This window comes from Pangasianodon hypophthalmus, chromosome 10 (assembly GCF_027358585.1).
Source record: "Pangasianodon hypophthalmus isolate fPanHyp1 chromosome 10, fPanHyp1.pri, whole genome shotgun sequence".
NCBI classification, from domain to species: Eukaryota; Metazoa; Chordata; class Actinopteri; order Siluriformes; family Pangasiidae; genus Pangasianodon; species Pangasianodon hypophthalmus.
The window spans coordinates 22,875,807-22,901,443 of NC_069719.1; the positions used below are offsets into that span (position 1 = coordinate 22,875,807).

The 25,637-nt window shown below is 43.9% G+C and overlaps 1 protein-coding gene across 10 annotated transcripts in view; it reads right to left on the bottom strand.

The window, feature by feature from the left end:
• LOC113534106 (ankyrin-3-like) overlaps positions 1-25,637 on the bottom strand; it is a 198,734-nt gene that overhangs the window by 25,802 nt on the left and 147,295 nt on the right. For 5 of the 10 annotated variants that reach the window (XM_053237294.1, XM_053237295.1, XM_053237303.1 and 2 more), the window contains 6 exons: positions 23,000-23,074; positions 21,117-21,248; positions 20,756-20,893; positions 4,576-4,828; positions 4,152-4,332; positions 1,539-1,586 (listed from right to left, as the gene is read on the bottom strand). In XM_053237294.1, the coding sequence (XP_053093269.1) occupies positions 1,539-1,586; positions 4,152-4,332; positions 4,576-4,828; positions 20,756-20,893; positions 21,117-21,248; positions 23,000-23,074 (827 nt within the window). Of the gene's footprint in view, positions 1-1,538; positions 1,587-4,151; positions 4,333-4,575; positions 4,829-15,577; positions 20,894-21,116; positions 21,249-22,999; positions 23,075-25,637 lie in introns of those variants that run through there. The other 5 variants (XM_053237298.1, XM_053237296.1, XM_053237297.1 and 2 more) reach the window with 5 other exon arrangements.

A 25,637-nucleotide genomic window follows, 5' to 3' on the forward strand; every position in this document is an offset into this window, starting at 1 on the left:
CTGACAGCTTTTATTACACCAATGGGATTGGACCAGTGGGTGAGAATTCCATTCGGGCTCAGTTCTGGCTGAACTGACTCATGAACTGTCAGAACTGACTCATGGATGTACTGGTTAAATGCTGCCCCGAGTAAAGCACTGAAACAGAGAATCTCAGCCACACTTGTGACTTGAGTAGACTGTTTCTTTCATATTACCAGTCATATATCCCAAACTTCTCCTGCCTTGCACAGTCACTGTATGAGCTCCTAACTCCCCCAAAATGAAATCACCAGGTCTGATATTTCTTCTAAAAGTCTGCTGCTAAGACACAGAAAGGGCACGTACTGTCATGCACCCCAATTCAGTAGACCAATTCACACAAGATATCCTGAATCAGTTAGTAGACTTTATGATGAAACCACCAATCCTGGCACACTCTGACCTCACACAGCCACTTGTGTTACATTGTGACGTGTCCCAAGATGGACTTGGTGCCATACTGTATCAGAGACAGAGTAAGAAGACAAAGATGATAGCCTACAGCTCTATCAGGCATCACCCTGTGAAGAGCAACACAGACACGCCTTTAGACATTGACACCTTCATAGAAAGCTGTACTGAAGAGGTGAGACATGATGTCATGAGTGCTACTGTGGAAGTGAAGATGGCAAGAGAAAGTCCTTCCTGAGGAACAGGAGTAGTGCATATCAATGCCTTACAGCTCATGCAGGATGGAAGTGGCAGTGATTGCAGTCAACCATTCATACCACAGCAAATTTGTGCAGGCCACAAAAGGACAGTGTCCTTGGGATAGTGTTATGGTACAATCAGTGGAATCACAGTGACAGAGTTACAAGTTAATGTGCTTCTAAAAGAGTGGATAAACCTCTCTCATGGGGAAGATGAAATCTGATGCCACAAGACTTGGTCAACAGCTGGTCATGCCTAAATTATTCCACCCACTATTCTTTAAAGAGCTTCATCAAGACATGGGCCACATTTATTTATGACAGATTTTATTGGCTGGGAAAGCAGAGGGGGTTGGAACATTTTATCACAAATGTATGTGACTGTGTTAAGAAAAATAGCCAATCAGGCAGGCCCGAGAACTGCTGACCAATATTCATACTACCTACCCATTTGAGATGGTGTCAGTGGACTTTTTACACTTAGACACATGCCAGGAGTAAGGTAAGGTTATGAGTATATTTTAGTAAATTCTAGTTGTAATGGCTCAGGCCTATATAACCAGCATAACCATGGCTGAAGAGATCAACAATTTTGCTCTCAAGTTTGGATTTCACCACTGTATGGGCAAAGAGTTTGAAAACAAACTGCTTGCCAGTCTGAAAGAACGAAGCGGCATCCATAGTTCACACACAACACCCTACCACCCTCAGGGCAATAGACAATTTGAAAGGTTTAACCGAACACTACTGTCCATGCTCCGCACCCTGTTAGAGGAAGAGAAGACAGATTGGAAAAACTCTTTAGCAAATGTTGTAAATGCGTACAATTGCGCCAGAAGTGAAGCAACTGGATTCTCTCCTTATTACCTCATTTTCAGATGGTCTCTTCAGCTCCCAGTCAATCTCCTCTTTAATCTGAAGACAGATGAGACATGTTGCACATATCGTGAGTAAGCAACTGGAAAAATAAAAGGCATATAGCATCAAAAACTGTAAACAAAGTTGCAGCTCATGGGAAAAACCATTATAACAAGAGAGTGTGAATCAAGGGGAGGGAACTTCATCCAGGGGGACAGACTGCTAGTCTGCAACCTCACACCAAGGACGGGATCCTGGTGAAATCCAGTCTTATTGGGAGGCTCATGTGTATGTGGTGACAGAGAGGAGAAGTGATGACAGCCCCATTTATGATGGTAAGCCGGAAAAGGGAAATGACAATTTGAAATTTCTGGGTTTTACTTAGTGCATCTGAATTTACTAATAACAATTTGCAACACAAACAATCCTAATTGTATAATTGTATCTGTTTAGCTACCAGTTTCCTAGCAGCCTGAAAGCACACAGTTGTATAGGTTATCTCAGTATGCTGTAGCATTACATTTTCCTTTTACTGGAACTAAGGGTCTAAGCCCAAACCTGTTCCAAAATGACAATGCCCCTGTGCACAATGTGAGGTTCATGGAGACATGGATTGCCAAGGTTGGAGTGGAAGAACTCGAGTGGCCTTCACAGAGCCCTGACCTCAACCCCACTGAACACCTTTGGGATGAACTAGAATGCTGACTGCGCCCCAGGCCTTCTCACCCAACATCAGTGCCTGACCTCACTAATTCTCTTATGGCGGAAATACAGCTATGGTCCAAAATCTAGTGATTAGAGGTGAGGTTATTATAACAGCAAAGGGGGGACTAAATGTAGAATGGGATGTTCAGAATGCACAGGAGTGTTATGGTCAGATGTCTTTAAAATATGACATTCATTACTTGGGATTCTAAAGTTCTGAGAGTGTAGATGAGCACCTTCTCCTTATATTTCCTCACTTCATTGCTCCCAGGACAGCAGTTGGCGATGCACACAGAAATGTAAATAATGTAATGTTCAGCACTGTGGAAGTCTGTTGCCACAGGAAAGGAGAAATCCTTCATTTTGATGGTTCAAAGGTGCGCAGCAAAATGACTGGCCAGTCTCTTGTTGGTTTCTCCAATGTATAGAGGATTACATCTCTTACCAGAAAAGAATACACCAAAAAAAAAACAACAAAAAAGTCCTGCAGTGATGCACGAGGAGTGATGGGCAATAAAAAAATTATCCTGAGATGGACTGTGATTTTAGTGGCTGTGTTAATAAATTTGCATGTGGAACATCTAGAAACGTTGCATGCAACAGTGCCACAGATCATATTAACCTGATTATTTAATTTTCTCCTAATAAGCAAGACTTGTTTTTTTTTGTCACATCTGTAAGAGATGGAGTGTAGGAGTGGAGGTTCCTTTAAAAGGTCCAGGATAATTTTGAAGTTTTTAAGTATAATTTTCAGCACTGTGTTATTGGTGGGATGATAAGTAAGCACCAAAGGAATTCTCTCTGTCCTAGTAGTAAAATGTGTAGAGGCAAATGTATCTGTTCTCTCCATAGTGCTAACTTGGGTCATGGCACGATCTATGACATTCTTAGTGAATCCACAGGTGTAAAAAATTGAACTAAAAATGAAGCGCTGTCTTTCTTTAAAACTTTCCAGTATCATTGCGATTGTTCTCATGAGCTGTGTATCAAATTGAAAATCCTGAGCTTACATTCTTTTTACTAATCTAGACAATCCAGAAGACTGGTACACAAAACAGACTTCTGGTCGGTTTTAAGGCTACGTGAGAGGTTTTGTGTTAGTTGAGGTTGAGTGTCTGTACTCAGTAACAGTCTAGAATAGTACATAAATATGATCCTACTACACTAGTACAATGCTAGTTTGTTTAGTGGAGGTAAATGGACATGGGAGAAATTTGATCAAAGAAATTGCACCCATGCAAGGAGGCAAATGTCCATTCATTATCACCCTGTATTTACATTAAGACATTCAATAAGCAAGTGGCAAGTTGCCTGAAATTTGTTGTTTGTGGGTGTGCACTGTCTGTGCACTTACAAGAAGTGATAAGCAGCCAAAATGCAAATGCTCTACTGTAAAATTTGTGCACACACGCACAAGGCACAATTCTATTCTACAAAATTCAGAATTTTTGTTCAAATGTCACTTTTCGTATTTTCACTCTGTCTCTATGCTGTTTGCCGCTGTCACCAGAATCATGGCTCCAGGACACACTCACTTACATGGAAAGCAAATGCTTGCCTGTCTCTTTGTTTCTTGCTAGGGTTATTCCAGATGGTTGTACCTGAAGGACTAAACACTTGTAAAACACTCATGTTGTGATGGTGCATTCTTTGTCTGAGCCTGATTCTGTAGATGTACACTGCTAAGAAATGTTTACTATACATAACTCTTACCGAGCTGGTGTGTTGACTTATGAAAATAAAAATGAGAAATACTTGGCTTTAAGCAAAATTAAAAAAAAAAAAAAAATTTATACTCATTAGTTCAGCAACAAGCTGATAAGGATAAACCACAGTTGCTAAACCAGAAGTAGCATACTGTGGCAATAGAATACAATACTTTTTTTAAACCTCTAAGAACCCAAGTTATAATCTCACCTTTACTTTGTGTTCAAGTATTAGTGTTCCCTTGTCTCGCATTGCCCCTCCTTCCACCCCAGTGGACAAATCCCATGTTGCTGTGTTCTGGCATGGGGCATAACACCGCTTGCCATTCTGCTCAGATTTCCCAGAATTCCACCTGGATGATGATGTCATAGAGTCAGTGGAATTCTTCTGACTGAAATAAAAAAATTAATGTGACAATAATAAACTACTCTATATAAACATGTATTGAAATGTAACAGATATGTGTTTTTTGATCTTTGACAGTAAGATTCTTAATTACTGATAACTCGTAAAATTAAAATTAAAATATGATTATGTACAGTACTGTTTATATCATTGCTTCTCTAAATAACTGATCAGTAATGTTGTTTTACTGATATTTCGTGTCATGAGTGCTTTCGTGCTGTTTCTGTACCAGTTGTCTTGCTGGTCCAGGAGATCAAAACTGAGGCCCTGCCCTGCAATGGGTGGATCAACATTGATGTTGGAGTTCTCACTGAGCAAGCCTGCAGAGAGGGAACACACTTCTAACTCTGCATCTCTCACTCTGTCCCTTTCCCTTAGCTTCAGCCTATTATCACACTCTCCGCTGCAGTATGTTGGTTCCTGCCCTCTCTCCTCCTTTATCTCCTCTTCCTCTACTCCAGAAGAAAACTCCCTCATGACCTCTGCCCAAAGAGAAGAAAATAATGGCTTTTAACATAATCCTGGACTTCAAGGCCACTTTCAGATTATGTTCAGCGAATTATGATGATTGTGATGATGAAAAAGATGAAAACACAGCTCCTTGCCCTCCACAGATTCTTTTGTTTTGGGGTGTATTTTTGCTCTGGTTATTGTGGGGGGATGTATTGTTTTGTGGGGAGTAAAGACAAAGGTGGCAACAAGAGGAAAATCCTAGGAGACAGAGATTTTTAAAAAAAACATAATTATACCCCAAAAAACAAAATGCATGGTGGAAGAGAAAGCTTTTTTTTTTTCAAATGTAGACCAATGTAAGAATGGGAACCAAAGGGAGGAAACTGTGAAGCAAAAGTTTGAGGTCACTGCTACTCAACAATTAGCAGATCTTCCCCGACCAAAGAGACCACAATCCCACTGTGGATGCGGGGGCATAGTCGAGCACCAGTTTGTGAATGGAGGATGGAGCTGGAGAAGGTGAGCTGGGGCAAGGATAAAAAGGAGAGAGATGAGCGTCTTGAGAGAGAGAGTGATCCAGCACAGAGCCGTGTGTGTGCGTGTGAGTGCGTGCGTATGTGTGTGTGCGAGTAAAATAAACCGCTGAAAGTGGAAGTGAAATTGGAGAATAAAATGCCTCTGAGTTATTCCCAAGCCTGCCTCTGGCTTTCTTGGAGTGGGGCTGCCCCGAGGGTTAGTGGACGGCCCACATTTTGCCGCTCCTGACTGGGCCCAACTTGCAGCCCAGCAGCTGCTGGTCACCAACATGCTGGACTACCCGGACCTGAAACAGGCTGTTTTGCAATGAGTCGGCCATACCCCAGAACGTACTATACGCTTCCGTACGCTGACCTTCTGCAAGCTTGGCCGCCCATTTGGTTCGCCCAGAAGCTCCGGAACACCTGCTGGAGGTGGCTGCTGGCTGAGGGACACCATGCCGAGGATGTGATTGACCTTGTGGTACTGGAGCAGTTCGTCGTCCGACTTCCGGAAGGGACAGCGGAGTGGGTCCAGTGCCACCAACTGGCGTTGCTCGATGAGGCAATCCAGCTGGCAGAGGACCACATGGCGGTGTATCCGGGGCAGGCGAGCCCCTCCCTTCTCTCTCTCTCACTCTCGTTTCTCTCCCCCTCCTCCTCACCCTTTTCCCTTCCCTGCTCCATGGAAACAGGGGCCAATTCCCCCGAAACCCATTCCCTGAACCTATGTTTTCCCTCCCCCTTACTCTCCTCCTGTGTCTGTCTTTTCTCTCCCCAGGTGGGGGAATCTGAGGCTGTAGTTGTGGAAGTAAGGCCTGGGCTGTGTGGCAGTCATTATTCTCTTCCGGGGACAAAAATATAGAGTAGAGACGGCAGTTAGTCCTCGTCTCACATATCCACAACTCCTGGGGACAAACTATCCAGGGTTTCAGGCGATATGTTTGTGGATGGGTCCTGCAGTAGTGAAAAATGGTGTGGAATGTGCGCAGCATTGGCTGGGGAGGTGGTGCCGGGGCCGTCAACATCAGCTCCATGTCAGGGGGATATTGAGAGCAGGGGGAGCTCCGCTCCTCCCCTCTTGGTGGGGATTTCCCTCTGGGATTTCCCCTTGGAGCAGTCACACAGTGAGAGCCTCAGGCACGCCTTCAACCAAGTGAGAGTAATCAATGGTCAGTGAATTCAGCCTATCCCACACCTATTTTTCGATTATTAAGGATAGGTTATATCGAGTGATGCAGGACACTCAAACACAAGAGGAGACTACCCAGTTGCTGGTTCCGAAGAGCCGTCGGGAATTATTATTCCAGGCAGCTCACAATAACCCGATGGTTGGGCACTTGGGACAGGATAAAACACTGAACTGTCTCATGGCCAGCTTCTATTGGCCGGGCATTCACGGCCATGTCGTAAATGTCAGCTGGTAAATCCGCCGGCCACCGCAAAAGCACACTTGCGCCCACTCCCATTAATCGAGGTCCCATTCGAAAGAATCGGCATTGACCTCATTGGGCCATTAGATCGAACGGCACGAGGGCATCTCTTTGTATTGGTTCTAGTGGACTATGCAATGCGATACCTGAAAGCAGGTACCTTTGCGCAACATCTCTGCATGTAATGTTGCGGAGGCATTCTTCCATGTTATATCCCAAAAGAGATCCTGACTGATCAGGGTATATCATTTATGTCACAAACACTATGCAAGCTTTACGAGTTGCTGGGGATTAAATTGATTCGCACCAGTGTTTATCATCCACAGACAGATGGGCTGGTGGAACGATTCAATCAAACGTTGAAAAAAATGATTCATAAGTTCGTTCATGACGATGCGCGGAATTAGGAGAAGTGGCTAGAGCCCCTGTTACTTGCAGTGCAAGAGGTCCCACAAGCCTCCACAGGGTTTTCCCCATTCAACTTATTGTATGGGCGGAAGCCTCACGGTGTGCTCGATGTCATTCGGGAAAACTGGAAGGAAGGGCCTTCCAACAGTAAAAACGAAATTCAGTACGTTCTTGACCTGAGAGTAAAACTTCAAACCTTAAACCACGTAACCCTGGAGAATTTGCTACAGGTGCAAGAATGTCAATCCCGGATGTATAAAAGGGGCACTCGGTTATGGAAGTTTGCACCGGGAGATAAAGTGCTTGTTTTACTACTCATGTCAAGCTCTGTATTACTCACCAAGTGCCAAGGGCCCTTTGAGGTCACACAATGGGTTGGGGATGTCGACTATGAGGTAAGGTGAACGGATAATAATAATAACCTTTATTTAACCAGGTAAGTCAATTGAGAACCAGTTGAGAGGATAAACTGAGGATAAAGGCAGGGTGCGGCAGGTAGGTGGTTCTCGTGGCTTTGGCGATGGTTGTTCCGGAGAGGGAGGAGCTAAGATCGGAAGTAAATCTATAAACAGTGGCTCAATCCACCCCAGTCCCTTATGGAGACCACCTCTCTCCGTCCCAAATCATGGACATGGCTAAATTGCAAGCTGAGTTTTCCGACGTGTTCTCGCCTCCCCCCGGTCACACGGATCTCACAGAGCACCACATAGAACCCCAGGGGTGGTAGTATGCAGCCACCCCTATCGTCTGCCCGAGCACAAATAAAATGTGGTTCAGGATGAACTCAAGGCTGTGCTTGACATGGGAGTAATCCCACAGAGTCCCACAGTGACTGGAGCAGCCCAGTGGTTTGGTGCCCAAGACTGATGGGACTGTCCGTTTTTGTGTGGACTTTAGAAAATTCAATGCGGTATCCAAGTTTCACGGATACCAAATGCTTGCTGCTCGATCAGTTAGGTGAGACTCGCTTGTATTTGACACTGGATTTGACAAAGGGATATTGGCAGATCCCCTTGACTCCAATATCAAGTGAAAAAACTGCCTTTTCCACTCCATTAGGCTTACACCAATTCCGGGCCCTTCCTTTTGGGTTGTTCGGGGCCCCCGTGACGTTCCAGTGACTCATGGACAGAATTCTCCATCCACACGCTGCTTATGGCAGCGGTACATGCAGCACCTGAGGGCTGTTCTGAGATCATTGAGGCGGGCGGGACTCACCGCGAACCAAGGGAAGTGTGCGATTGGGCGGGCGGAAGTACAGTATCTGGGCTTCCACTTGGGCCACGGGCAGGTGCATCCCCAAATTGATAAGACAGCAGCGATTGCGGCCTGCCCGAGACCCAAGGCCAAAAAGGAGGTGAAACAGTTTCTGGGACTGGCTAGCTATTATTGTAGGTTCGTGCCTGCTGACTGATCTCACTAAAAAGGGAGTGCCAGATCCAGTCCAGTAGATGGAGCCGTGTCAGCAGGCCTTCACTCAGGTAAAAGCTGCACTCTGTGGCGGACCGCTCTCGCATTCTCCTAACTTCTCTCTCTCCCTTTTATTTTGCAGACTGACGCATTGAACAGATTGCTGTACATCAGCCGCAAGCCCTCCGTGAGAGAGATGAAGTACAGCACAATAGAGAAGAAGTGTCTGGCCATCAAGTGGGTGGTCCTCACCCTCCGATACTATCTGTTGGGGTGGGCCTTCACCCTCTGTTTGGACCACGCTTCACTCCAGTGGCTTCACAGCATGAAATGATGCCAATGCGCGGATCACTTGTTGGTATCTGGCACTTCAGCCATTTAAGTTAGAGGTGGTCCACAGAAGGTGAGTGGTGTCCCGGCACACCTGCAGGGAATTCTACTAACGAGTGTTCTGTGTTGCAGTGAGCTGGGGTGGGGATAAAAAGGAGAGAGACGAGTGCAGAGAGAGAGAGAGAGAGAGAGAGAGAGAGAGAGAGAGAGAGACGCTGAAAGTGGAAGTGAAATTGGAGAATAAAATGCCTCTGAGTTGTTCCCAAGCCTGCCTCCGGCTTCCTCATTTCCACCCCAACCCGTAAGGTTTGCGACACCCACCTGCTTGGTTTCTATTGTTTCACAAGACCAAGGCACTTGAATTCACAGGTCATAGTTTGCTTAGTTAATGTTGGCACAAAGTGAAACTAACCACTACCAGAAACACCTGTGTATTTAACAATCCGCATCCATTTTCCTTCAGTGATATGATTTTTTCCACTGGGGAAATTTTATTTGCAGTTGGTTTGACTTCTGCATTAGGTAAAAAAAAAAAAAAAGCAGTAATGCTACAGCTAAACCATAGATGTTGGCACTTTTACAAAGAAAAAGCATCTTGCTGTCATTGATTTCCTTCTGTATTTCTCCTTCTTTCACATCTTCTTCAGACTTTCGTGCTTGGTAATGGAACTCAGAGTGTCAACCTCTACAACAGTAACAGTGGACTGAACAAGGTCAGGCTCATAATTGATGGGCAGCTTGTTGTGAGGGTGAGGCAGTTCAGTGGAACAATGCAGTATGGTCAGATAACCTGCAGGAGATCACACACATGAAGAGCATGTGAAATTACACATGCACACACACAAACTAAATATAAAGCCCTAAAATGCATATTTACATATTTCATACTTTGTAGCATAAATGTGCATAGCTTTAAAAAGAGTGCTAAATTATATGATATTGAAGGAAAGTAGTGACTTTATGCAGATTACTACTATCATTAATTCAGACGGTGTATATATTTAACTTGTATACTAGGAGCATAGTACGGATTAGGCCGTACATATATATATATATATATATACACCGATCAGCCATAACATTATGACCACTGACAGGTGAAGTGAATAATATTGATTATCTCATTACAATAGCACCTGTCAAGGGTTGAGATATATTAGGCAGCAAGTGACCAGTTGGTTCTCGAAGTTGATGTGTTGGAAACAGGAAAAATGGGCAAGCGTAAGGATTAGAGAGACTTTGACAATGGCCAAATTGTGATGGCTAGATGACTGGGTCAGAGCATCTTTAAAACGGCAGGCCTTGTGGGGTGTTCCCGGTATGCAGTGGTTAGTACCTACCAAAAGTGGTCCAAGCAAGGACAACCAGTGAACTAGCGACAGGTTCATGGGTGCCCAAGGCTCACTGATGCACGTGGGGAGTGAAGGCTAGTCCGTCTGGCCTGATCCCACAGAAGAGCTATTGTAGCACAAATTGCTGAAAAGTTAAAGCTGGCTATGATAGAAAGGTGTCAGAACACACAGTGCATGGGGCTGTGTAGCCACAGATCTGTCAGAGTGCCAATGCTGACCTCTGTCCACTGCCAAAAGTGCCTACAAAGGAAAGGTGAGCATCAGAACTGGACCACAGAGCAATGGAAGAAGGTGGCCTGGTCTGACAAATCACATTTTCTTTTACATCATGTGGAAGGTTGGGTGCATTTGCATCGTTTACCTGGGGAAGGGATGGCACCGTCATACACTATGGGAAGAACACAAGCTGACAGAGGCAGTGTGATGCTCTGGGCAATGTTCTGCTGGGAAGCTTTGGGTCCTGGCATTCATGTGGATGCTATTTTGACACATACCACCTACCTAAACATTGTTGCAGACCAGGTACACCCCTTCATGGCAACGGTATTCCCTTATGGAAGTGATCTCTTTCAGCAGGATAATGTGCCCTGCCACACTGTAAAAATTGTTCAGGAATGGTTCGAGGAACATGAAAAAGAGTTCAAGGTGTTGACTTGGCTTCCAAATTCCCCAGATCTCAATCCAATCGAACATCTGTGGGGTGTGCTGGCCATCAAGTCCTATCCATGGAGGCCCCACCTCACAACTTACAGGACTTAAAGGATCTGCTGTTAACATCTTTGTGCCAGATACCACAGCACACCTTCAGGGATCTAGTGGAGTCCACTATCGACGGGTGAGGGCTGTTTTGCTGGCAGCAAAAGGGGGATCAACACAATATTAGGCAGGTGGTCATAATGTTATGGCTGATATATATATTTATATATATATATGATATAGACTCACCTTCCACTTTAAAAGGAACACTTGTACACCTGCTCATTTATGCAGGTATCTGCAGCACGATGCATAAAATCATGCAGATACAGGTCCAGAGCTTCAGTTAATGTTCACATCAAACATCAGAATGAGGAAAAATGTGATCTCTGTGACTTTAACCATGGCAGGATTGTTGGTGCCAGATGAGGTAGTTTGAGTATTTTAGAAACTGCTGATCTCCTGGGATTTTCACACACAACAGTTTCTAGAGTTTACACAGAATGGTGCAAAAAGCAAAAAACATTGACTGATGACAGTTCTGTGAGTGGAAACACCTTGCTGATAAGAGAAGTCAGAGGAAAATGGCCACATTGGTTTGAGCTGCCATTAAGGATATAGGAACTCACATATAATCACTCTTCACTGTGGTGAGCAGAAAAGCATCTCAGCATGCACAAAACATTGACCCTTGTGGTGGATGGGCTACAACAGGTTCATCAGGTACTACATCAGACTACATCAGGTTCCACTCTCCAGCCAAGAACAAGAATCTAAGGCAATCATGGGCACAGCCTCACCCAAACTGGACAGTTGAATCCAAGTAATTTTTTTTCTAATCTTCAACTATAATAACAATGATACTGCCCAATTTGGCAGTACTAGCTAGGATTGAGTGCTAGCCTTATTACAGTTTGCCCATCACTTAATCAGCCTAAGGCAGTGCTTTTTTTCTAAAAAAAATCACATGGCATGAAAGCAGTCTTATGATAAGTTAATATCATATATCCATGTACATTTTGAAATCACAAGCGAGGAAAATCAAATGCAGGATTATAATTATCTTGACAATAATCTGAAATAATAAGATGTCAGAAGCTGGAAGCTTTTTTACAATCTAGAAATAACGCTAAAAATTATGTAGTGCCCACAATTAGGCAACATAATGCTAACTGTAAATATAACTTTGTAAAAATTTTACAAAAAAAAATCTTAATGAAACATACCTGTTCCCTTTCAGATCCACATCCCTTACCCAGCATCCTGAGTCATGCATTATCAAACATATGTAAACAAACAATTAAATTTTTTTTTACAGTGTAGTGTGTAGTTTAGTGAGTGTTATACCTTGCTTAATACCTGCCCCGATTAGTTCAGTGAACTTTCAGTATCTTCTACTGGAAATAGCTTTAAATGTACATAGGTATATAGGCAACTGCAACCAGGATGTAGCTCTCATGCTACTATCAGTGTTAAAAGTGCATGATTTCCTCTCAATGCACTGAAGTATGCTGTCCCAGTCTGCCGTCCTGATTGTGTTCCCAGATATGTCTTATGAGAGTAAATCCTTTGAGACCACAATGTCAAGAGATGAAGCCTTTCTGCCTGTTCTCAATAAAAAACAGAGCTAGGACATTGCTTATCATCAAGCGCAGTAAAGTAAGGAAGCAGTGCATCTCAGTGCAACATTTGACACTACAGACATGGATAATGCAAATACAGATGATAGAGTTCTGACACTGTCTCACAACGTACCAGATCTTCACAGTCATCAGCTAGCAGGGCAGTCAGAACTTGTGCCTTAGCTGAAGCTGCACATGCACACACATCATTTGCACAGAGAGAGGTGGCAATGAAGAAAGAACAGGCAAGACTAGACGTTGGAGACAGCCACACTGAGAGCCATGTTAGAAGCATAGCCCTTAGAGAAAGAAGCTACTGCTGTAGAGGCTTAGGCGGAAAGCTATTATGGAAAAGACTGAGGTCTTTTTCAGTCATCGACTAAGTGCATGGCTCACATTAGACCGTAGTGATCTTTCACCGGGGACACTGTTAAACAGGAACATATTTATTGTTATGGTATCAACTGCAGCAAAACAGATTGTCACTCCAGTAAATCATTCACGTGAACCTGATCACCATCTTCCTTTAGCAGGAATGTAAACTCTGGGAAATGCCAAAACAGTGTCAGAACAGACTGCTCTGTCTTCTCACCCAATGCTACCCTTGGTCAATTCCACTAACAAACCCTTGCTTCTAAAAGACAGTCCTCTAATAGAGCACAAGGGCCCACAATGTATCACAACATCCTCAAAGCAATCAGTATTACGAATGTCAAAATCAAAGGTCTGACAAGTTTGCGAAACACAAAGAGAAATTCTATTTACTACACTAACAAGATTCAACAATCAACCTGAAAGCTACAGAGCATGACAGTTGTTTCCCTTCGTGAACTCGAGCTGCGTCGACAATGCTTTGGGAACGCCTCTGCGTGACCACGCTCTGAATCACATGTGTAATCCATCCAACGGAATCGTGTGACGTCACCAGCGGGATGACGTAGTGACCCGAAAGTATAAAAGCGCATACGGTGGAGCCGGCGCCAGCTTCTGTTGTTCAGTAAGCGCTCTATGTGTGTTCGTCTGATTTATTGTTGTATGTCTCAGTATTATATCAATGGCAAGCAAAAGCAAACATCATTTAGACTGTGCGCTTCTCCCTGCCCACGTTTCATTATGGGTGGGGACACTCACAGTCTGTGTGTGGCTTGTTTGGGAGCGGAGCATGCTCAATCAGCTCTTGAGGGAGCTGATTGCCCGCATTGCGTCCGGCTTTCGTTGCGCACGCTCTGCTCCCGGAGGGTGCTCTTTGAGGAGGGTGCTTTCTCTAGCGTGCCTAGAAGTGGTTCAGGTCCCGCTTCTGCCGAGGCAGAGCGGCGGCTTAGATCGTGGGGTTCGCAGATGGATTTGGACAGAGGGAATGGAGATGGGCATAGTCCTTTCTTCTTCCTCACCTGCCAGATCCACTTTCCACTCTCAGGGAACAGAAGCACATTTTGTAACGGTTTCTTCCCCCGGGAGAGGGCTCGACGCTTCTCTTGTCTTCCTCTGAGGAGGAAGGTGAGGGGAGCGCCGCTGAGGACGAGTCTGTGGACTTGCCACCCCAGACGTTCCAGTTTGAGGAGTTATTGGAGGTGGTGACTCGAACTGTGGCTAAATTAAATATTGACTGGCTGGCTGAAAAGCAGGAAGCAGGTCTGTGTAGTAAATTAGATGAGCATTTTCTGCAATCTAAGTCACTGCCTCCACACCGGGGCCTGTCTTTCTTTCCCGATTTGCACCCCGAGGTGTCGAGATCGTGGAATAATCCATATTCGGCCCGCCTCTTCAGTCCCAATGCCTCTCACTACTCTAATGTGGTGGGACTGAAGGAGCGCGGGTTGAAGAGACGCTTGCGGGCTATCTCTCTCCTGGCGGTGTATCATCCTTTAAGGCCCTGGTATTGCCCTCCAAGCCGCTTCAGACCTCCTCGGCTTTGGTGGGCAAAGCGTACACGGCGGCGGGCCAGGCTGGTGCTTGCCTGCACACCATGGCGATGTTGCAGGCATACCAGGCTGACCTGCTTAAAGAGTTGGACGAGGGAGATGATATAAATAATGATGACATTGCGGAACTGCGTTGTGCCACGGATTTGTCTCTCCGGACCAGTAAAGAGACTGCCAGGGCAATTGGGCTGAAAAGAGGGAGTCAGCGTGGCGCTCCAGGTTGAGGCCAAGGGAGATGACAGATCTGAGGACCGTCATTGTCAATAGGAGGGCTTCGAAGAAAAGGTCCTGACAAGTCGTACGATGCCTGTCTCTCCTCAGTGCCCTCAGGAGAACGTTTTGTCAACCCTGCCACCTCCGGTGCTTCAGGGCACGGCGATCTCCAGCGAGTGCTTCTCTCGGCTTCCGCCCGGACAAGTTGTGGTTCTGGGGGGCTCGTTACCTCCGAGGAGGTCTCTAGAACAGCTATGTCGGTCGTTCCCTGCCAGTCCTCTGCTTCAGGGCACCGATCTAGCTGCTCTAAGTACGCCAGAGGTCAGTCTTGAGAGACTGATTCCCTTAGTAGACTTTCTGGCAGCATGGAAGCTTCTGCCAAATGTGTCTCGATGGGTCCTGCATACCGTAGAAAAAGGCTACAAGATTCAGTTTGGGTCTCGTCCTCCTCTATTCAACAGGGTTTTTCCCACTCTGGTGGACCCCGAGCAGGCTCTGGTCATGGAATGAGGAGTAGATACTCTCCTGAGGAAGGAGGCCATTGAGGTGGTCCCTCCTCTCGACAGAAAGTCTGGGTTCTACAGCCGGTACTTCATAGTTCCGAAGAAGGATGGAGGGTTGTGTCCTATTTTAGATCTGCGTCTGCTGAACCACTCAGTTATGAGACTCAAGTTCAAAATGCTCACGCTCAAACAAGTCGTGTCTCAAATCGGTTCCAAGGAATGGTTTGTCACGATAGATCTGAAGGACGCGTACTTCCACATTTCCATTCTTCCTCAGCACAGGAGGTACCTGAGGTTTGGTTTTGGGGCAAAGCTTACCAATATCGGGTTCTTCCCTTCGGTCTTGCACTCTCACCCCGCACTTTCACCAAGTGTGTGGATACTGCTCTGGCTCCATTGCATCTCTTGGGCATCTACATACTCAATTACATTGACAATTGGTTGATTTTAGCTCCATCAGAGCAGTTGGTGGTTCAACATCGAGATGTCATTCTCACCCATATGAGAGAATTGGGGTTAAGACTAAACGATGCAGGCATGTCTGTCTCCTACTCGGATTGAGTCAATTCTCACGGCGGTCAAGAGAGTGAGAGAAGGCTAGTCACTCACTGCTATACAGTTTCAGAGACTGTTGGGTCTGATGGCAGCTGCGTCCAACATTATACCTTTTGGCCTGCTGTACATGAGGCCCTTGCAGTGGTGGCTCAGGACCAAAGGGTTTTCCCCAAGGGGCAACCTGTTTCGCATGATCAAGGTCACGCTGCGAGGCTTACGGGCCTTAGACATGTGGAAGAAACCATGGTTCCTGTTAAAAGGCCCCCTGTTGGGGGCTCCTTGTTGTCGCGTAACGCTAACGACGGATGCCTCCCTTACGGGCCGGGGGGCGGTCATGAGTGGCCGCTCTGCCCAAGGTCTGTGGGAAGGGCCCCATCTCAAGTGGCACATAAACTGCCTGGAGATGCTGGCCATGTTTCGAGCAGTGAAACATTTTCTCCCAGACCTGAGGGGCCATCATGTGTTGGTCTGCACGGACAACACTTCAGTGGTCTCCTACCTGAACTGGCAGGGTGGTCTGCGCTGCTGGATCCTTCTGTGGGCCCAAGGGAAGCTGCTCTCACTGAGGGCAGTATACATCCCGGGGCATCTCAATCAGGGGGCAGACATCCTGTCGAGGCAGGGGCTGAGGCCCGGGGAATGGAGGCTCCACCCAGAGTTGGTGGAGCAGATATGGAGGATGTTTTACAGAGCACAAGTGGATTTGTTTGCGACTCAGGAGACTTCGCACTGTCCCCTCTGGTTTTCCCTCACTCACCCAGCTCCTCTTGGACTGGACGCTATGGTACAGACATGGCCGAGGCTGCACCTGTATGCTTTCCCCCTGATCGCTCTGCTCCCAGGAGTTCTGGAGAGGGTCCGCTGAGATGGAGTACGTCTTCTATTAGTAGCCTCTTACTCGCCGGGCCGGCCATGGTTTGCGAACCTGGTAGCCCTTCTCGAAGACTCTCCTTGGGAGATTCCCGTCAGATGGGATCTTCTCTCTCAGGCGGGGCGTACCCTATTTCACCCTCGTCCAGAGTTATGGTGGCTGTGGCCCCTGAGGGGGCACAGCTCATAGCCTCTGGTCTCTCAACCTAGGTTGTGGAGACCATACTCCAATCCAGAGCTCCTCCACGAGGAAATCGTATGCTGCTAAGTGGCATCTGTTCGCGTCATGGTGTAAAAACTGTTGGTTAGAACGAGTTAACTGCCCGGTTGGTTCAGTGCTGGAATTTCTGCAGGAGCGGTTTTCTTACAGTCAAAACTGTATTTCTATTAGCCATCTCTTCCTTGAAGAGAGTCGGTGACCTTCAGGCTCTTTCTATGGTCCCCTCTTTTCTAGAGTTTGCCCCTGGCATGGCCAGAGCCTTTCTTTACCCCAGACCGGGGTATGTTCCTAAGGTGCCCTCTGTGGTTCCACGGCCAGTCGTGCTTCAGGCATTCTGTCCACCTCCCTTTCGGTCCACCTCCATGACCTGAGAAAGCTTAATTGTGTGGCATACATCCACAGAGCTGCCCTGTGTAGGAAGTCAAACCAGCTATTTGTCTGCTACAGTCCTTATAAGAAGGGTCTTCCTACGAACAAGCAGACCCTCAGCAGGTGGATAGTGGGTGCTATCACTACTTCTTACGAGTCCTCTGATCTCCCCTCTCCATTGGGGGTCAAGGCTCATTCTACCCAAAGTATGGCGGCCTCCAAGGCCTTATCCTCTGGTGTTTCTCTCCAGGCTATTTGCAAAGCTGCAGGATGGTCCACCCCTCTGGCTTTCATCACGTCTTACAGCCTTGACCTCGATGCCACTCCCGGCTCCTCAGTTCTCTCGACCTAGTTGTGCCCTTCTACACTAGGCAGGGATTTGTCAGTCTGGTGGCACTGGATACTCGTTCCCAAAGCGTTGTCAACACAGCTTGAGTTGCTGAAGGGGAACGTCCCTAGGTTACGTCTGTAACCATGGTTCCCCGAGGGAACGAGACGCTGCGTCTCGGCGCCAGCTCCATCGTATGTGCTGTTATACTTCCAGGTCGCTACATCATCCCGCCGGTGACGTCACACGATTCTGTTGGACGGATTACAAATGTGATTCAGAGCGTGGTCACGCAGAGGCGTTCCCAAAGCGTTGTCGACGCACCGCCTTGTTCCCTCGGGGAACCATGGTTACAGACGTAACCTAGGGACGTTCTTCATTAATGCTACTCAGGGCTTAGATATGACAGCTAGTGAGCAGCTAGATTTGTTAACAAAATGGCTAGGCTAGGCAGAAAGTCACCTAAACAAGTCTAAAGAATCTGGGCCGCTCATGTAAATGATCCAGGTGCAACTATTAACATGGTCTGGAGCAGACTGGCAGAGTGTTACGTGGCCCAAAAGGTTATAGAAAGTGCTCTGTTTGGAAAGCTAGACAGGTTTTCGAGTTCTAAAACTGCCATAATCGGTGCACAAAACAGACATCACAACATCGGACATAAACACAAGCAAACCAACAAAAACAGAAGATCTCAATAAACACTGCCCCATTCACAAGAAACCCCACCCCCTAGCTAAATACAGAGGTTTCAGAACCATGCCAACAGCATAACATAAAACTTGCCTCAAGGAGAATAGAATTTGTTTCAGATGTTGTGCTACATCTTTTCATATATCAAAAGACTGTAAAATAACAATGAAATGTAACGAGAGTGAATCTGACCATCATGCCATTTCTATGCACCCAGTTCTCGACCCTTGGTCACCAATGTTCAGGCAACAGGATACGGAACATAACAGAGAAAACATGGAAGACTCTGTAGGAACTCAGAGTCCCTCTCTGAGTGGACACTCTCGTGGGTGGATTCCACTTTCTGCCAATTACCTATATTTCACTTATTCTACTCACTCAAAAAAGAAGAATATTCTGTCCTTGGATGAGAAGAAGCAAACTTCTTTATTGCAGTATATACACTACACATTTCAATGAGCTCAAAGAAGGTGAACTGCCACAACGGTGACACAACAATCTCACACAGGAGAGCTGAGTGCCCCGAACATCTCAAAATCCCCTCTATATATACCCTTCTGATGCCTCCTTCTTTTAACTTACATATGTCAGCAATTTCCCATTATTTTCAGTTTAGACCATTTTGACTCCTCCTGCCCTAATTTACATATATTTCACCATTTCCCATTATCTACTGACTTTTCCTGGAATCTCCTCCTGGAATCTCCTACCTGACCTTTTTGTCCCATTGTCCGTTTATTTCGAATTCCCCTTATTTCCCAACTGCTCGACCGTCCCATTTGCCTGAGACTCCATATTGGGTTTATTCTGTTATCTTCCCAATTACCTTCATTTCCAAATTTCCAACCTGGCCTAGTTTAAAATTGAAAAATACTGCACTTCCTCAACTCTCTTCACTCTATTTCTGTCCCTTGGATCGATCGGACTACCCGTGGAATCACTCTGCTGCATCGATCATGTGTGAGTTTTTGCTTCATTCTCTTTTTATTAAGATTAGGATTATGTGAGTTTATATGAAAGAACATTAAAATGCTTCTTGTGCGACCAAGCAACTATTTGCTTATAACCATTTTAGTTAAGCTGCATGTGCTCGTGTGCGTGCTCGCGTGCTCTATAGTGCTATTTAAGTTTAATTAACTTTTACCAGGTATTGCTGCTTCCATGTTGCTAATCTTTTAATGCTCATCTAGATTTATTTTTTCTGTTTTTACTTTAGCTCAGTCTTGTAGACACACGGGAAGAGGCCCTAGGTGTATTCTTCGCCATCGCCGTTATTTTCAACTGTTGACCCTCGCAGCTGAGCTCACCCGCTTCTTCGAACACCTGTTATCTCCGGCGTCTCTGGAGACCTCATTTCTGCCTCCCCGCATTGTGCATCAGGCTCCAGCTTCTGACAAAACCACACAAACTGTGCCTAACGCTCAAGTTATGGTAACATGTGACGTTGGCACTCAAACTGTCACCCCGCCGATGTATTCTACTTATAATGAAGTTCACGCTGATGTGTTCCAGGCTCCTGAGACCACACTATCCCATTCTCCTTCTCCTGGATATCGCTCTCCTACTGATTATTCTCCCACTTTGCCAATTTGCCCAATCAGTTTTTCTTTTCCCCTGTCTCTCAGGAGCCTCCATGGGTCATTATTGACTAAGACACTCTCTATAATCACTTATGTTTTTCTATTATGTTAAATAAACCATCTATGTTCTTAAGCCTTATGTTTTAAGCATGGTTATTACTTGCGTACTAATGTGATTATTGATTATAGCGTGATTATGATGGGCTTTCAGCGTAGGTATTATATGCTTACTAAAGCCAATAAAGCCAACTTGTATGTCAAATTGCTCCTAAGCTATTTTAAGCATTTTTATTATTTTTCCCCTATTTTTATGAATTTTCTCGACATTATATGGAGAAGAACTGCACAGGGTTGTTGATGTCTTTTGGGAGTATTTGATATGGAGTTTAGCACAGTGTGTATACTGGTGGAGTGAACAAAGGAACTTCATTCATAGTGGAATCTAGTAAGTTTTGAATCTTTCAGTAACATATTATGGATCAATTCAGGTGCAGAATCATGCAGAGACTGCTTCATCCTGTGCAATCATCACATGTATGTTCGGATCCAGACCCATGCATAAAGTGGAGGTGGTGTGGGTGTAGCAACCAACAAAAGCAATTCTTACAGTATAAAAAGTACTTTTATATTAAGTCAGGGCCAATGTGTTCAGCAGACTGTTTGCATAAAACTGCATTTGAGCACACACTCAACACCGGTTTATTTAGGTCTGAGTAATCGCTATATCAAAATGATTAAGTAATCATTCAGCCATTCTCTTTCACAAGAGTTACAGGCTCTTAATTCAAGAAGCTGGTGTAAAAAATGAATAAATTAAAACTATATCACACAATAATTACAGTGAGAGGCACACCTTTCTGGCCAGTACTAGGAGCCTTGTGGAAGGAGGTTTTAAAAAAAATAAATGAAGAATGGGTGTGGGGTGGGATCTAAACTTTACCATATGATTTCTCCACAGCGCTATCATCTGCAAAACTTCTGGTGCCTGAAATGTTACCATAGTCAAATATGGGCCCTTCCAGCAGAGTCACAATATCCATCCGGTTCACTTTGGTCAACACCGCAGTCAGAGCATCCGCTGTGTGAAAGAACACACACAGATATTCTGGTGTACATACCATATTTTATGCAAAATACATTGACCAGCACTTGCCTAAAACATTGTCTTTGATTGTGTCTTAAACATAACATCTTACACTGCTTCAATGAAATACACAATATCTACACATGCTCAGAGTTTGAGTGAAAAAGAATGTACATCCCTAAAACAGAGAGGGAAAGAAAGAGAGGCTAAGACTCACTGGTTGCATTTTTTCCATCTCTGCTCACCCACTGCTTCAACAGCATGAAACTCTGGGCAGTCAGGGAGTTGGGGTTCTCCTTGCGGATGTGATTGATCTCATCCACTGAGAAATTCATTTCCCGTGCCAACTCTGCATCAGATCACAAACACATCATATTACTACAGGCCACACCAAGATTGCAAAATACAGATCTTCCTGATCAAACTAACTGAGCAGACCTATACAGCTCCCAAAAATATTCCCTTTTTTCTGAGGGAAAATTCCATATGAATCATGAAGTACAAGTGACTGAAAGAATGAATATGTGAAATAAGGCTGCATGGGAAATAACTCTCATCTATTGCCCTTCTGTATGGTGCATTTCTATGTAGAATATGTAATGGTGCACTGCATTACCATACAGTGGATATAAAAAGTCTACATGCCCCTGTTAAATTGGCAGGTATTTGTGAGGTAAAAAAAAAAAGAAACCAAGATAAATCATGTCAGAACTTTTTCCATGCTTAATGTGAAATTACAACAAACCTGGCTGCTTAAGTGTGCACACCTTTTTATAATTGGGGATATGGCTGTGTTCAGAATGAACCAATCACATTCAATCTCATGGTCAAAAGTATCATACAACTGTCATCAATTAAATTATTCTGATTAACCCCAAATAAAGACTAGCTGTTTCTTTAGGATCTTCTTGTTTTCATCTGACTTCTGAAACCATGCTCTTCAAAGAGCTTACAAAACCTGTACAGGGTCCCACTGTCGAAAGGTATCGATCAGGTACAAAAAATTTCCAAAACATTATATGTCCCATGGAACACTGTGAAGGCCATCATCAACAAGTGGAGAAAATGAAGCACCACAGTGGCATCACCAAGAACAGAATGTCCCTCCAAAATTTTTAATAGGACAAGACAAAAACTTAACAGGGATGCTGCCAAGAGACCTATGGCAACATTAAAGGAGCTGCAGGAATACCTGACAACTACTCATCAAGAATCATGAATAGCTACGAACACCAGTCGATTTTAGTGCAAAACCTTCATCTGTCTGCTAGTAAGCTGAAGATGAAAAAGAATTTCACCTTTCAGCATGACAATGATCCAAAGCATACATCCAAATCAACAAAGGATGGCTTAACCAAAAGAAGATCAATGTTTTTGAGTGGCCTAGCCAGAGCCCAGACCTGAATCCAACTAAAAATCTGTGGGGGGTCCTGAAGAGGGCTGAACACAGGAGATGCCCTTACAATTTGATGGATCTAGAATGTTTTTGCAAGAAATAGTGAGAATATATCAAGATCAAATGTCAAGATGTGCCACACTGATAGACTCTTAGCCAAAAAGACTGACTGGTGTAATATAAACAAAAGGTGCTTCAAAAATGTATTAGTTTAGGGGTGTGCACGCTTATACAACTAAGTTATTGTAAGTTTTTTTATTTTTCCTATTTTTCCCTAAAATGTTTCATACTGAGGGTGGGTTGACTTTCAACAGGGGTGTGTTGACTTATTATATCCACTGTATATAGACAGGACAGAGAGCAGAGTATCACCTAAGGCTCAAAACTCATGTTGATATTCTCTATTCCCTGTAAACTATCCATAAGTCACAAGGGATTAGAATATCAACATGAGTTTTGAGCCATAGATGGTACTCTGCCCTCCATCCTGTCTATATAGCTATTTTCTATTATTTGTTCCTGTAATCAGGTGTAATTCAATGACTTAAAACTCATTGAAATTAGCAACACCTATATACACAACAAAGCATAATAACATACATTTTTATATTATATCTCCATCACTGTTTACACATTTCTACAGTGCTGTTTAAGGAGGATGATACAAGATATTTTTTTAAGATAAACATTCCATGAAATCTCACCAGTCCAGCTAAGTCCCAGATGATCAGCCACAATGGCCATGCGAAGGTCTGTTCTCTCACATGGGCTCTGTGGACCTGGGAAACATAAATTTGATGATGAAAACGAGAATCATTTAGAACTAATTAAATAATCATTTAAACCTAAAGAAATATATTTAGCTGCAGCCTTTTCTGGCAAAATGAGGCTCTTTGAGATACAGTCAGGTCCATAAGTATTAGGACAGTGACACAATTTTCATAATTTTGCCTCTGTACAGCACCACGATGGATTTAAAATGAAGCAGTCATGATGTTATTGAATTGCAGACTTTCAGCTTTAATTCAAGGGGTTTAACAAACCTATTGGATTAACCGTTTATTAATTGCACCCAATTTTTACATATTACCTCCTTTTTCACAGGCTCAAAGGTACTTGGACAATTGACTGACAAACAGTTTCATGGCCAGGTGTGGCCTGTTTCCTTGTTATTTCATGACAAATTAAGGAGATATAAGGTCTGGAGTTGATTTCAAGTGTTGAATTTGCATTTGGTAGCTGTTCATGGGAGCTCTCAATATGTGGTCCAAAGAGGTGTCGATGCAAGTGAATGAGGCCATCATTAGGCTGAAAAAACAAAACAGACCTATCAGAGAGACAACAATAACTTTAGGAGTGGCCAAATCAACAATTTGGTACATTCTTAATGAGAAGGTATGCACTGGCATGCTCAGCAACACCAAAAGGCCCGGAAGACCACTGAAGACGTAAAGTGGATGAATGCAGAATTCTTTCCTTGTTGAAGAAAAATCCCTTCACAACATCTATCCAAGTCAAGAACACTCTGGAGGAGGTAGGTGTATCATTTTACAAGTCTACAACCAAGAGACGCCTTTGTGAATGTAAATATAGAAGGTTTACCTCAAGATGCAAACTACTGGTAACACTTAAGAACAGAAAGGCCAGATCAGACTTGCTAAAAAACCTCTAAAAAAAAAAGCCTGACCAGTTCTGGAACAAGATTAACTTATACCAGAATGATGGGAAGAGAAGAGTATGGAGACGGAAAGGAAGGGCTCATGATCCAAAGCATATCACATCATCTGTCAAACATGGTAGAGACAGTGTTATGACTGGAAGTGGAACTGGGTCACTGGTGTTTTTTGATGACGTGACTGCTGATAAAAGTAGCAGGATGAATTCTGAAGCATAAAGAGCCATATTTTCTGCTCAGATTCAGTCAAATGCTGCAAAACTGAGAGGACGGCACGTCACAGTACAGGTGGATAATGACCCAAAACATACCGCAAAAGCAAGTATGCCCAAGGGCTTCTTAACGCAAAGTAATTAAATGTTCTTAAATGTCCGATGACCTCAACCCAAGACAAAACTGAAGGCGGAAAGACCCAAAAACCAGCAGCAACTGAAAGTGGCTGCAGTAAAGTCCTGAAGAAGCATCTCAAGGGAATAAACTCAGCATTTGGTGATGTCCACGGGTTCCAGACTTCAGGCAGTCATTGACTCCAAAGGATTTTTGGAGTCATTGACTCCAAAGGACTTTTGGAGTCATACTTTAATACTTTTTCATCCAAGTATTAAAAATAATCCTAATGTTTATGATTATGTTTGTTCGTCCAACTACTTTTGAGCCTGTGAAAATGGAGGGACTATGTAAATAAATTGCCATAATTCTTAAACTGTTAATGCATTATTTTTATTAAACCCCTTTGAATTAAAGCTGAATGTCTACACTTCAATCACATCTTGATTGCTTCATTTCAAATCCATTGTGGTGGTGTACAGAGGCAAATTTACAAAAATGGTATCATTGTCCAAATACATATGGACCTGACTGAATATTAAAATGGAATTCTGGCATAAAACTAGACTTGTTTATCAAACTAGCATTTTTCATAATAGCATATTGTTGAGATTATTGTTCTGTTCCTGCTACAGGTTAACGAGCATTAAGTATGTAAATGCATTAGAAAAACATTAAGAATTTCTCACCACAACAGGGTGACAACATCTAATGATTAGTGGTATAGCATTTGTGGTCTTGTGAGTACTATCAATTACAATATCTTAGTGCACACAGTAATTAGAAAAATACTTTTCTTTGTGCTTCATTGTTGTCAGAATAAGTGTGCAATGTTTTGTTAGTATGTATTAGGACAATCACACATGTTTAGATGTTGTAGTGTTCCTTTAAGTACGATCAGAAATCTGTTATTTCAAACTGGTACAAGTGGTACATACTGAGGCTGAAATATGTGGTAAGAAAAGGAACTGCACGCAAAAGATAGTTAACCTGTGTGCCCAAATATGCCAGACTATAATAATAATAATAATAATAATAATAATAATAATAATAATAATAATAATAATAATAATGTTTTATTTATATAGTGCCTTTCCACTGCTCAAGGACACTTTACATTTAAAACTTCTGTTTATATACATTGCAGAATCTATGTACAAAATCATTTTGACATCACAAGCATACAATAAACTAAAAGATATGTAATTTTTCATACATTAAAATGGTGACTTTTGAGATGAGGAATTAAGCATGCAAGAAATCTAGCATTCTACTAACAGTAAAAGTAAATACTGAAAAGTTAGAAAATTTCTGATCGCAATCTTTGCACAGACAGGCGA